General features: G+C 41.4%; 1 protein-coding gene across 1 annotated transcript in view; it reads right to left on the bottom strand.

Annotated features, from left to right (window-relative positions):
- Window positions 1-6,912: 6,912 nt before the first annotated feature.
- galnt13 (polypeptide N-acetylgalactosaminyltransferase 13) overlaps window positions 6,913-14,216 on the bottom strand; it is a 35,553-nt gene continuing 28,249 nt past the window's right edge. The window contains exon 12 of the mRNA XM_075479761.1: window positions 6,913-8,450. Coding sequence (XP_075335876.1) covers window positions 8,310-8,450 — 141 coding nt within the window. The 3' untranslated portion in view covers window positions 6,913-8,309. The remainder of the gene's footprint in view (window positions 8,451-14,216) is intronic.

The following is a 14,216-nucleotide window of genomic DNA, read 5'->3' on the forward strand; positions in this document are numbered from 1 at the left end:
AGTTCTTTGTTGTTGACTTTTTATCATGGGGCCATCTTTGCAGGCCAGTTTCTGTCAAATTAAACCACCAATGAGCTTGAAATAGAGCATATACCAATTAAAGTTTGTTATAAAACAAGAAAAAAAAAATCAATATCGTTTTACTGTGTTCGATATATGTTCAACTTAAAGGTTCTGAGTAGTTTAGCACGTTTCGTAAGAAAATGTAAAAGTATCAAAATCAAGAAGTCTCCATTAGCAAAATTATCATTATCAAACATTTCCAACGAAGCCTGTTATAATATCTAAACCTGCGTTTTGAATCTGAACCAGTTTAGATGAAAAATCTAAAGCTGAACCAGCCAGTGGAACAGTGTGAGTGATAAATCATTCTTGAATGGCCCCAGGATTTCAAATTTCTGACATATGAACATATTTTCATCAGAAATCAACAGGAAAAAAATGTAAGACAATTAAGAAAAAAAAAGAAAATGAATTGGCAGAAATGACTGTGGAACAGCCCACATAAAGAGGAGCAGAAATGTCTGTCATTGAAGACGCTCACACTGTAACTTATATCATAAATAGTGTGTTTATGTGGGATCTCTATAGCAGAAAGAAATCATTTGTTTAAGATCAAACATTTCTGTAAGTAAGTGTCATGTTTTATTTTTTCTTTATTTTCAAAAGAGACCATTCCCACATCATTTACATTTAGAAGCTTTCATGTCCACATGGACTCATTTCAAGATAACTCATAGTCACAGAGACAGTTGCACAAAGAAGTGCTATTTCTGCATGTTCCCAGAAATGATCAGCCAGAAGGCAGCCTATAGAAACCCTCTTTTGGACCATCACTCAAATGTGACCGACTCCAGAGTAACGCTTCTTTAATCCTGCTGAGCACAAAAGCTTCGTCGGTGACAGCTAAATACAAGAAAGAGGTTAAGGTCCGGGCTTGTTCTTGTCACACACCAGGAGGCAGCTGATGTGCAACACTCTGCACTAAATTGGAATATATGCAGATTAGTTCTCGTGTGATAATGGAGGGATTTTAAAAAGCAGCCCATTTTGCCTCCACGGAGAAAAGCTTGCTGTTTTTTGTTTTTTTACAGTGACTCCCAACTGACTGCTTTTTCCACAACAAAACGCCACCCCCGTACCATCCAGTCCGCTGTATGTACTGCAGATGCCACTTATTGCAGCAGTTTGTGTCAAACTTGCGTTCGTGAATGATCAGAAATACTTTGATGATTTTCTGTAACCCATTTCTTAAAAATAGCCCCGGCAAAACCTGATGGGCGGGTGGGGATTGATTTATTAATCTAATCAGACCAATGTAGGGCACTAGATGCATTTGTCCCCTTCTAAAAATCAGCTAGAACAGCACTTGAGGTCATTCACCAGGAAGATCAGACAATCTTCTCCAATTCCTCATCTTCTTCTGTAATCTCTGCAATCAGAGACAGAGCAGAGAAAACCGCCTCAGCTTTGATGTTAGCTTTGATTGATTTGTTCTTCTATGCCCCCCACAAATTTGCGACTTCCTCACGAAAAATGGTCTGTAATCTTATTTTGCTGCAACAATATTGATTTCTTTTTGTACTTGAGCAAACAATCCTCTTCACTTAGGACCTGTACACTATGATTTTCCCCTAGCAAAGATAGGATTTTAACTTGATCTGATGCATTGCTCGCTGGATGTTGGAGCACTCCTCGGCAAAACCGCGCGGCGGATGAGCAGAGCAGCATCAAGCAACTGGGTCATGATATGGAGCTTTCAGGGGACAAATAAAACTGTCAACATCTGGTGGTAATCAAATCAGATTACAGCTGCTCACGAGGGACTGAAAGAGTGATGGAAAGATACCTATTAGAGTCACGTAATGGTTGACGAGATAATTCAGAAGATCATGGTCGTCAATAGGTGCCGTCAGCAGCAAATGAGAATATTGTTCTGTGTTGTCTGTTTTTTTCCTCGTCGATGTGGTCAAAAATAGCATCTGAACAGGAGTGCTTTGTAGAACAGCTTCCAGAGACTGATGATTGATTACTACCCAATTACTGCTGAAAGCAGCGGGGCCCCTCCTCCTAATCACTGCTTTCTTCGCTAAAAGGAGATTATCACATAGGAGCTGCTTGTTAGAGCGACTTCCTCCCTGAAAATCAATAAAAATTACTCAAGAGATTGCAAGCATGCGTCAGAAATGTCTCGGTTGAATCCCTAGGCTGCCTTTGTGCATGCACAGACAGGTACTGTACACTGTTCTCAGAGTGTGTGGGTGTTTGTGTGCCTCCTGTGGCAGTGGATCTGCCCCCCTTCTGAGATACTGGCCCCAGACCACGTCTAATTAAAGCTGCTTTTAAATGCAGCCGCTCTGGAACTTCAGGTCCCCACAACAATTAAGTGCAGGATTTCTCCTTTGGTCTCAAGCGTAGAGAAAAGGCACATCCAGAGGGTTGATTATCCCCTCGCTCTCCCCCACTCTGCCTCTACCCATTATTGGATTCACTCAGTTAATGGAACCCCATATATATATATATATATATAGATATAGAGCAGGGAGAGGCAGGCAGACAGGCATACAATCAAACATACCCGTGACACTCGGAGAAATGGGACAGAAAATGTACGGTATTGTATTTGAAGCAAGACATGAAAGAGATTCTAGTTTTGATGGCCTAATGGAAGCAGGACAGAGAAAATCCCGACCTAAAGGTACTGGCGTGATGTCCTTGGAAGTTTAGAAGGAGAAGTACACCTACAAAAAGATTAAAAGTGGGAATTATTTCTTACGGCATGCAACCCAGTAGTATCGAGAAAAAGTGTAAAGAAAAGTGCCCGGATTTCCTCCTTCAGTGCGTGGGGTGTTTTACCGGCATTTTCCGATTTAACCAACACTGAGTTGATTCAAGTATTGGGCCAACAGAGGCTATGTGCACTGATCTGGCTGTGCTCTGGCGGCTACGGCCCCGCATTGTTCACCAGATTTGAGTTTTTGGTCTGGATTTGGGATCAGTTTGGGCTGTAAGCTGACAAATTTAGCTGCTTCCAGACCTTCTGTGGACCATGTGTGGTAGCATGGGCAAGACATTGACCTGGTTCTTTATCCACACCCACACTTGGGCTGTGATACTTGTGCAAAATCTGGGGCATTGCTCATGCCACACGTGGGCAGAATTATTTTTCTCAGGGGTGCTGGATTTGTGCTAGTATGGGGCCATAATATAAAACTTAAAATCTTAATTAACTTAAAATCCATTTCCAAATATTGTTGAAGTCTTTCAGATGATCTTAATTTATTATTTATCTTTAGTACCATGTCACACAATCTACCTTAACTAGTAAATGGCCGACACCTACCAAAGACAATTACTGAGCTAAAAAAATCCCATTGTCCCGTTGTCATGGAAACGTGGCTGCATGCATCTTGTCATGCTCCTGACCTCTGAGCTGGTCACACTCAGTCCTTTAATCTGCTCTGAAACAGAGATTGCTCACTTATCACAAAAGTCCTAATCCTCGCCATCTGCTACTTCAGGGTCACATTTACTTCCGTGCTTTCGGTCATTAAAGCCCACCTTGCTCTCACACAACATGTCATTTTGCATTGACACACGGACACTGAGCAGACCATGTTGCTGTGACCCAACACAGCACAGCAGGTCAATGGCCTTTTGTACCTGCTGTGACTTCCACCAACAAGGACAAGCATGAAAACCCCTTTGCACGCTATTTCTGCACTCTGTGGGAACGAAACATTAGTCTGGCTCCGGACAACCACATAAACTTTTAGAGAAAAGTATTCAACATTAAAATAGAGGGTACTTCAGGGCTCACCCATCTGAAATAGAGAATTAGGAATAAAGTGGAATGTGGTTATTAGTCTCTAGGCATAGCCACAAATAATTCCTGAGAGTTGATGCGCCCATGCTCAATTAAATGAAAATAGTCGCTGCGGCGAGCATGTTCTACATCTCAAGAGCCACGGTGCACCTCAGATAACGTTTCCATTAGGGCTAATATTCAAAGGCATCACACCCCTTAATGGACTCCTCTGACCTCACCACAGAACCGCTATCTTATCCTCACAGGCCCAGTTAACCAGCCTGTGTTTGGTTTCCTGCAGGTGTTTGAACCCTCAGTCCCTTCCGAGAATGCGGCGAGGCATTCCGACGTGTTGTCAGCTCCGCAGCTACTGTTAATACCTCCACTGTGACTACCCCGGAGAGCTTTACAAAATATGTAACAAAAAAAACGCTTGGGGAAGGAAACGAGAACCGTTTTTCACAAAGAGCGTTTGTTATTCAAAACTCTTTTTCTTTTCTCCGTTTTACCTCAAATAAATTTGACTGCACTTAGCATCAAAACAGCCTCTTTTGTGAGTAACTAAAACTGTCCATTTTGTTAAATACATAGAAATAATACCTTGTAGAGGCCAAATGCTTGACTATTTCTGTGATTGGAGCCAAAAGCTTTCTTCGGGGTTGTATGGTCTTGTCTGATCATGACACAGAGAATGGCTCTAGCCCAACACCAACAAACCATTTCATTCTGACTGACCTTTATTATTTTCATCCTTGGTAAATGTCCAGCAAGCCGTTTCATCCATTTTTCTCGTATATATGCCGCAGTAGGTCATCTGTTAGTTTGAATGCAGCTTAATATTTACCATGTGGACGTAGGTGTATGTTTTGACCCACTCATATTATTTCTGAAGAAAGAGAAGAATTTTCCCCAAATGTCCAACTACTGTTTTCGAAAGTTTTAATAGTCATTTCTTTGATTTCAGGTGGTGAAATTTGCACATTTGCTGTTCAAATCTCTTTGGGTTCTGAACATTTCGTCAGACCAACAATATCTGGCAAGTGATCCACACTAATATCCCTTTCAGCACCCTGACCGAAACAGCTGCGTTTGTTTTATCGGTCAAAAGGTGTAAGTGTGCGGCGTGATGTGGCATGTCAATGTTCGTTTGAGACGGGGTAAGCTGGCCACCAGGCAGGCTTTATGCAAATGTGTCTCACACTAGTGTTTTTATGTAATGGGAGTAAAGGCTAGACTTGAGACGGTGTGTTTCAGGCGGTTAGGGAACCGCTAACAGAGACAAAACTTGTTATTGAGCAGACATGTGGTGTAGACCTGCAGACCCATTATGGGTACAAAAAGCTCTTAGACACATTTGCTGCAAGCCAGAAAAGAAATATAAGTCAAGTGACCCAAAAGAAACAATACAGGCTCCTTGAAATAATGATGAGTTATACAATATTCAGTGATCAAAGCCAGTTAGATATTCCCCGTTCTCCATCTCCACTCACTCTGGCTCTTCTTTTCTCTGTCCTGTTCAGAGAGTCATTTTGCCTCTCAGACTTTAACAAAAGCAGAGTCCTCTGAAAGGTCAAGCCTTCTTAGCTAAAATGTACAAAGAATAATGACCCACGTCAGGAGTACCTTCATCTGCTGACAATGGCAGGCTCCTTGTTCCTTACTGTACAAAAGCAGAAGGTAACATCCATTACAAGGTAATTCTACTGGCAACCTTTTGTATGCGTGTCATCTTCTGTCATCGTGGAATAAAAAGTCCGCATTCAAAAAGCATGCACACTAAATGCATGCCTGGAAATGAGATGCAGGGGCCTTAATGGCTTATTAATCAGCTTGTGTTTTTCACATCACCAGAGAATTTCATGTTAATTCCGTGTTTAGAAGTTTTATTTTTTGTTTTTTTTTTCTAGAAAAAAGGCAAAAACGTACAAACAAGTAACAACCACTTTGCAACCGGCACAATGAAACATTACATTCCTAATTTAATAACATGCACTTTAAGATCATGAAAAACAAGAAATGTGTGTGTTTTATATCAAAGAGGTCATCAAATGTTAATCTGAATGCCAAGCAGGCACTTGGCAAGGATCCAGTATTCAAGTAGCACAAATAGTGTTTCACTCTCTCGCGTACGCTCACCTGAGGTCCTTAAGCTGGTCCGGGAATTGGTTTAGTGGGACCGATGATATCCAGAGCGCATTGCCCTCGTCTCAAAAACAACACAGCAATAACAGTGATGTTTTCATCATTCAAAGTGTTTTTTTCCATTGATGAGCGTTCAAGTTTCATAGCATCTTAGAAAAATAGTTGGTTCTATATGTACAACAACCGTGCTAGCGACATGTTCAAAGCGTTCTGTACATTAACATTTGTTGCCCGTTACCATCTTACAGTGCAGTGAAAAGTACCCGTCGCATTTCCATGGCTGACCGGTGAATGACGGCATAAACATTCACTTTCTGAACATTAGATAAAGAAATAGTGCGACAGTGAAGTAATCGTGGGATTTGACAATTATTCAACCCTTAAAAAGGCCTACGCTGCCGCCCACGGCTAAAATAGTTCTAAAACTGAGCCAGTGTTTTTAAGGGTTGATATCAATATGCGGTTATGACTTTATTTGAAATAAAAATATTCTCAACGATTCAATCATCAAAAAATAAAATCACAGAACCAACAAAACAACTTTCTAAAGGCACGCGTACGTATACCTCTCCCAGATATTGGGATTTTTAGTCTGAAACCTTGAAGCAATTGGTTAAAAAAAGAAATAAAAATCTTCTCACATAGCCATAATAACACGGTGCGGTTTCTTTAGTCTCTTCAAACAACCCATTATAAAAATCAATCCTGCAGCTCCTGAAACATCAATATGAAAAGTGGCCATAATATTCTTTCTAATCTAAACATCTCCTTGATCAACAAGAAATTTCATTACTAGAATTTCAAAGATATGTCGAAGGTATTTTAGAGATCCAGGGGTGTCATTTAAGGAGCTCTAATACGCCTAATTTGTTTTCAATAGAGTCGAATCGCATGAATTTAAGAACTGTGTTTTGATCAACTTAGTTAATGACGGCTTGTTTGTGCCAGTTTGGGGTGGGGGGGGGGGGTTTAAAGCTCATCTCATTAATATTCACGAGGAATGTGCCACATGACTGGCTACTACACTGGGAAATGAGGGTGACATAGATTAGAGTTTAGGGAAGAACGTGTGAACAAATCAACACCAGAGAACAGCGGGTCATTTCTTTGTTCACATTATATTTCTACAAAAGCCCAGAATGGACAAATCAAACACCCCCTTTAGAGAAAGCCTTTTTTTGTTTTGGAGTTTCTTCTACACACTTGGATAGTGTGAGGTTGGGGCTATACAGCTGAGAGCGATCTACAACACCACTGCTCCTGTAAACATAACATCATGACATTTTATAATCGCTTACTGACCAAATTTAAGAGACCATTGCTAAAAAAGGTAATTTCTTCATAAAACACCTCAAGAGAACAATATGGGAATGAATGGAGGTGCATAACTTTGATCGGTAAAAAACACATGGCGTTTCCCACTGAAATGCACCCCATCTTTAGTGCTTTAACTCACTGCAATCTGATTGGTCAACATCTGTGAGCGCAGCATTACCCCGCAGGAAGCTTGTCAGCCTTGGTTGCTACACTTTCCAAGTTGAGTACAAACCTTTTGTTTTTTTTTCTTAGCACAAAGAGTCCAGTTAAATGTTAGATAAAAAGACAAACATCTTAAAAGACTAATGCTACAGTCATATCAATGTTAGTAGGCAGTTTATACAGGGTGATGATATTCTCCATTCAGTAAAGCACCACAAAAGTCGACAGTGTGCCTCTTACAGGGGTGATGCTGACCCTCAGATGTCAGCAGCTGTTGCCCTTGGAAACTCCCACCGAAATATGTTCATCCTCTTGAAAAATGAAATAAATATAATCAATAGCTGCAGTATCAATGTAGTTTATTTGTGAGTATCTTCATCAGCCTCACAAATCCACCAACAAATCTTTTGTTTTAGCTGAATAGCTGAATGTATCAGACACTGATATGGAAAGGAGATGAGCAGCAATCTGAGATGTGTCTTGTAGTGTTTTAGATGATCTTCTTATAATTTACTCCACCTGCTGAGAGGTTTTCTGAGGCAGATGCCCAGGAAACCGGTGTCTGATAAAAGTTTTAACCATGCACAGGCTCCGCACATTGTTTTCCCAGCTTGGGCACGATGAGAACCCCCAAAACTACACCTCGTCATGTGGTCGGACTGGCAGGTGCAGCTTTTCTCAAACCTGTGACCCACTGTAACAGGACACGCCTCCATAATGGAAAATAAGGCGCTGCTGCCAGGACCTCTGTACGTGTTAGCCAGGCTGTTGCAAGAGGAAGCGTATGTTGTGTGTGGTAAAAGCCACCTGGTGAGGGTGTGGACAGCCAGGGCAGCATGGGAGGAAGATAGAGCAGTGGGGGGAGTAATGAGGTGAGGGATCAGACGCTCAGGGTCATATTACGGAGTAGCCACTGCTGGGAGCGGCTGCCATTGCAGTCTCTAAGCGTGGGGACCATCTTGTCCTCCTCAGAGGGCATGTCCAAACATTGGTTGCTGTTCACGTGAAGCAGCGTGAGTCGCTAGGGAGAGAGAAAGATAAAAACAATTACACATATTGACGAGTGTACAGATGTGACACAAACACAAGTTAAAGGCAGCTTGCTTAAATCAACTGGTGACGCACGCTTAGTTTTGACATTTTCCCCTTTTCAAATACTGCATATCAGCACATGTCCGGAAGATTTAATCTACACAGTTGGCTCAGATGAGCCTTCACAGGCACATTTCAACGACCGGCTTTCCTTTCCTGCTGACTTTGCTTTCATAAACTATTAAAACAGCAAGAGATCAAAAATTCTAGATTGGAACAGGTGAGAGTGCTGTCTTAGTACGTCAGACCCCACCTTGAGGCTTTTGTATGAATTGAGGCTCCTGTTGGGGGGGGGGGGATACTTGCCATTTCCACATAAGTGGAAGGATTCTTCTATGAATGGCTGTTCAGCATACAGTGCTACAAAATGTACAAACTACTGAGGAAATAAAATCCTCTTTTCTGCTACAGATGATAAAAAAGCAATTTTGATGTTAACCTTTTGCTGATACTGCCAATGCAAAAGAAAATCACCAATCCCAACTGCAGCTCTGTTAAACTCTGACTCTACACAAAGTTCAAACTATGTTCTCTGCCCCGTAATAAGTCAAGCCAAAGCCACTGACTTGCCAGTTTAAATAGGGGATAAATTACATGTAAATTATGAACAAGCATGTAGACAGTGATGAGACAAGCTGCTTTCACACAGACGTCTTGTGGAGACGTTGCAGCCTCCCTTGAGTATCTCATGGTAACTGCATAATGTGACAATGTGTTAACAACAGTTTATCTTCTGGAGCATCGATTGAGCAAATTCGTGCCGGTGAAAGTTTCTGCTTCACTCTCTGTTTTCGCTGATTTGTGCACAGCTTTGTTCTCGCTCCACCATAAATGCGCTGTTGATATGATCATAAAAACACTCAAATAGAAGTCTCACCTGACATTTGTCCTGCCCTGCTTTGCCCAGGATAAATCCACAATATTACTGAGTAGGTGCTGGTTAAAAAAAGGATAAAAAGCCCTATTGTACTCTAACATTTCCTAACCAAACTGCACATTTTCTGAATACTTGAAAGCAGCAGAACAATGTTAGGACCACAACACTTAAAGAGTAATCACTCACAAAGTGTAAAACAGTTACTTTTTTTTTTTTTTTTAACACACACATCCAGCAGTCACAGAATTTCCCCGTTAATTCGGAGTCACCTGTCTGATCTCCTGATGAATGTTTGTCCCTTATCTGTTCATTTCATTGGGAGTAGAAATTCTTTGGAGGTCAATTTGCTAAAGCATCAGAATACAATTCTTTATAATTCTCCTTTACCTCTTTTTTCCAACATTATCTTGGAGGACATACTTGTTTCTTTAGCCTCCAATGTTCCAACATCCAGTTACAAGCTTTGTTGCTGGTTTAAAAACCAAACCAATGAGCTGAGACATTTTAAGGAGCTGAGTGGAACTGAGTCAGCTGATATTTATATCTATGAATGACCCTATTACGTCCTGATTATATGACATACATAGTTGTTTAACTGCAGGATCATAACCGTTTGACTTATTCACTCTGAATATTTAAAGTACCTACTTTTCATAAAGTTTTTTTTTTTTTTTTAATTAACTTTGTGATCCATGAGATGTAATAAGTGCATTTAGCTCCACATCATATCATCGGTCCTGTGCTGGACTGAACTTCATTCAACTCTGCATGTAATAGACTTCACATTTGTATCATTACTGTCATATTTTAGAGCGTATCAGCTTTTAGCCGACTTGTTTAAAGCCCTGTATGCATTCTTGCATATATTTAGAGGGAGATAAATAATGGTACAGTGTGACATAAAGGACATTAAACAACAAAGGTCAATAAAGGCATTTACCTCAACCATTGCACCACAAAGACAGCCAAACAGCCGTTAATAGTAGCAAGAGGAGATTATTATCAGTTCGGTAAAAAATTAAATGTGTTTATCGAAAACATGTCACTTCATCCACGTAAAATATACCTTACTGCTCGTTGACAATTCTATGAATGTAAATGTAAAATAACAAAGCAAAAGACAGACACAATAAAAGCTAAACCTCCACTATTATCCACATGTTTTGACAGCATCACCCTTCATCAATGTATAAATAAAAAGAACACAGATGCTACATCAGACATCATGGGCCAAATGGGCCGTCATCTACGAATTAAATGGGCCGTGAGACAAACTGTTTCAGGATCTGCCAGCTTCAGCTCAGGAGACGATGACTGTTTCGCAGGCCCACTTCATGAAAGACATCACAGGAAAATGAATGATGTCTGAATACCATTAAGTTGCTTCATTTTCAGGGTTCTGGTTTTTTGTGCCTGCCGGCTCACTGCAGTCATGGTTTACTGAAACACCAGAATGGAACAGGGCCATCATCAATGTAATTATTGTGTTTTTCTCCTGCTGTTTGTCGCCCTCTCACCTGTCTGCTGTTCTGTCACGTGAAGAATAAACTGGGGAAAAAAAACACACCTGTTGGGAGGAGCTGAACTCCAGCAACGCATGAGCACGAACCACAAGACGGAATCTGTGGCTATCGGCCACGAAGGCACCAGAGATAACCCCCACACACACAAAACACTGCAGGAGAACTCTCAATGGCCTTGATTAAGCATTTATGTCCGTGCCCTCAGAAGTAACATGCTTCCGCAATTTTTGTTCCTTGCTAGAGTTGCTTTTCTCTTCCTAATGATCACAAGCAGATGAGTAGAGGACTCGGTTTTTAGGGAAGGACATCATCTTATGGGAGTGGTTCTCAAGCGAAATAAAATTAAATATATGTGAATAACTCTAAACTTCAGTCTGCAGACAGCAAAAGACGTGCACCGGCATGGCTTTTTCTTATCCGGCGGTTGAAGCATAATACTCAATTAAAACAAGATTCTGCTTTGGCTGTTGACACAGGATTTTCAGACTAATGAGCTCGCAGAGACGCTCAGGCCACGTTTGATCTTAAGCTATAAAACAAAAGGACCTGGCATTCTATGTCTGGATATGAAGAAGTGCCCACTCATAACACACATGCACATGTATTTTTCCTGAAGTGCACATTGCAGACCCCCCCCCACAAGGCACATTTGATCAAACAGTAAGAACAAAGAGCAGGTGGGATACGTTCTTACGCACCTGCCAAAGGAGAAGAGACAAGAACAATAAGGTTGCTTTTTTAAGAGAAACAAAGACTGACAAAGATAGATAGCATAACCCTGACAGAAAGAAATACTGCGTCACCAACAAAAAAACTGACTTTGAAGGCAGATTCAGGCTTGGACCATCTCTAGGCTACATGTAAATCTAATTTATAAGTCATGAGGCTGGTAAAAGGTATTATTGAGAGTAGTATATTTCACCTCCTTCAAACATCCAAACCTACTGTAATGGCAAGATATGACGGACGAGAAGCATCACAGGGGAGGGGAGACGGAAAATGCCCAACATTTAATTAAATTATCAGAAGTCTTGATGTCCCATTCTTTGATCACAATTATTTCATGCTAGCTCTGGGGTAGAGAAAATTCCCATCTCAGCCTCCCGACGAACAAAGCCGTGCCTCCGGAGCATCTTACTGAATGTGTGCACAGCTGAGACCAGCTAATTAAATGAGGGCGGCCTCTAACCATAAGCCCCGGTCGAGGAAAAGCATCCTCTTTGTCATCAGGCTTCACAATGAATGTGCAGCAAAGCACAAGAGTCCCTGTTTGACTGTGGAAGGAGATCTGGAGGGCTGAGTTGCTTTTTTTTTTTTTTTTTTATATGTATATATGGAAAATACAAAAAACAGCACATCCCTTTTACCTCAAGGCGGGTTGAGCAACAGCTTCATTTGCTTTTATGGTGCCAGGCTATTGTGTACGCCCTCTCCTCTTGTCAGGGCAATGTCAAAAAGAACTCCGAGTGTGAACAGTGAATCAGGCCATCTAACAGCAGGTCACTTCACTGCCGCAACTCTGACACACGCCAGCAGTTCTGGGAGCTCCTAACCCAATTTACCCCTGCTTGGACACAAAGCTGTGGCATGCTGCATGCTCTTTAGCCTTTTGAGAGTTACAAAAGTGGAAGAATCTGAAGTGCAAACTTGAGATAACTCAGCAGAAAACACACTATAGAGAAAATGACAGACAGACACAAAGGCTGGAAACGGTGGGAAAATAACAACCCTGATAAAAAGACAGAAAGGCTGAGCAAAACAACATCTCCAACAGAGATATGTAAATACACGAGCTGAGTGATTATTGGGATTCAGTGGATTCATAATATGTACATGGCACACAGTGTGCACAGCTGCTTCTCGCCAATATGAGGGAAGCCTGAGTGTCCAGGGCCATGAAAGGTGGCTTCACAATGAAGGATCACTTCAAAGAACTTGTAAACAATGGGAAGCCCATTTCAATCAGCCCTGCATCCAGATAATCAGCTAAAAATAAACACGTCCTTCTCTGTCTCAAACATCACTCAGCAGGGGTGGGCTGTCCAGGAGACAGCTAGAGGATTTTCACATCAAAATAAAATATTTATGTTGGAAAATAAATGTCAAATGAGATCTAATTTAGCATGAAGGCGAGCTAAAGGTCTTGCAGATTCTATCTCATAAGCAAGTGCATCTTGATGGGACATCTGTCAACATGTCCCTGCCCTGTCTTCAAGCATTCCCTCTAAAAGATCACTGCTAAAAGCTTTTTATTGCTTCCTAAAAACAATCCATATGCACATTGTGACTGAAGGAACAACATGCTCGGATTTTATCTATTCCTACAACCAAAAACAACAAACTAAAACAATACTACATCAATAGTCTGCAACAGAGGTGCCCATTAAAGGATAAGTTTTTTTGTTTTTTTTTAACCTGGACCTTATTTCTGGTGCAATATTCATCTACTCACCGATAACAGTTTGGTGAAAGTTGCCGTCCTTCGGACGTTACCCCCGTTCACACCTGTTATATGTATATATGTACGTCCGAAGGACGCCGACTCTCACCAAACTGTTATCGGTGAGTAGATGAACGTATTTTATGCCACTTATCCTTTAAAGCCCAGCTAACAACTACACAATCTAACAATACAAGACTACATTCCTACAGAGCAGCTAAAATGACCATCAGCCTCTATTCTACGCTTAACTTGTGCTACTCTGCTCACCTCAGGTGGCCCCCCCCACATGGCCCCCAAGAGCAGACTTGAGTTTAGAGAAAATAATCCGTGGGACTGAAGTAAAGGTGCCGAGCAACTTCCAGACGAGTGTAGTTGTGGAGGATCCACGACTGTAAGGGACTGTTGTCACAGTACTCCACGGTGGGGCCGTAGGTGCCGTCCTCCAGACGGCTGATGGTCAGACATGATTGGGTGATGATGTGGAGGAAGGTGTGCTTCTGCAGCCAGCCGAGAGGGAAAAGGGACAGATGGTTGTGAAGGTAAATCACAGAGTCAAGTTATTCTCAAACTGCCGTGTATGTTCTTCCCAGCAAACCTTAAACTTTCCCAGTACTTTGCTGAGAATTAATACAAAAGCCTGGGATTTATCTAAGGTATAAAAACCTGGACTTAAAAGCTTACGTATAAATAGAAGGTGGCAACCGCTAAGCTTACGAAACAAAAGAAAACGACTTCAGTTTGGCTGTGTCTTAAAGGGATAGTTCGCCTGTTTTGATATGACGCTATATGACATCCCATACTAGCAATATCGTGCATGAACATTGACTTACCCCCTACTGCGTCCTGTGAGCC

Source organism: Odontesthes bonariensis, chromosome 12 (genome assembly GCF_027942865.1).
Source record: "Odontesthes bonariensis isolate fOdoBon6 chromosome 12, fOdoBon6.hap1, whole genome shotgun sequence".
NCBI lineage: Eukaryota > Metazoa > Chordata > Actinopteri > Atheriniformes > Atherinopsidae > Odontesthes > Odontesthes bonariensis.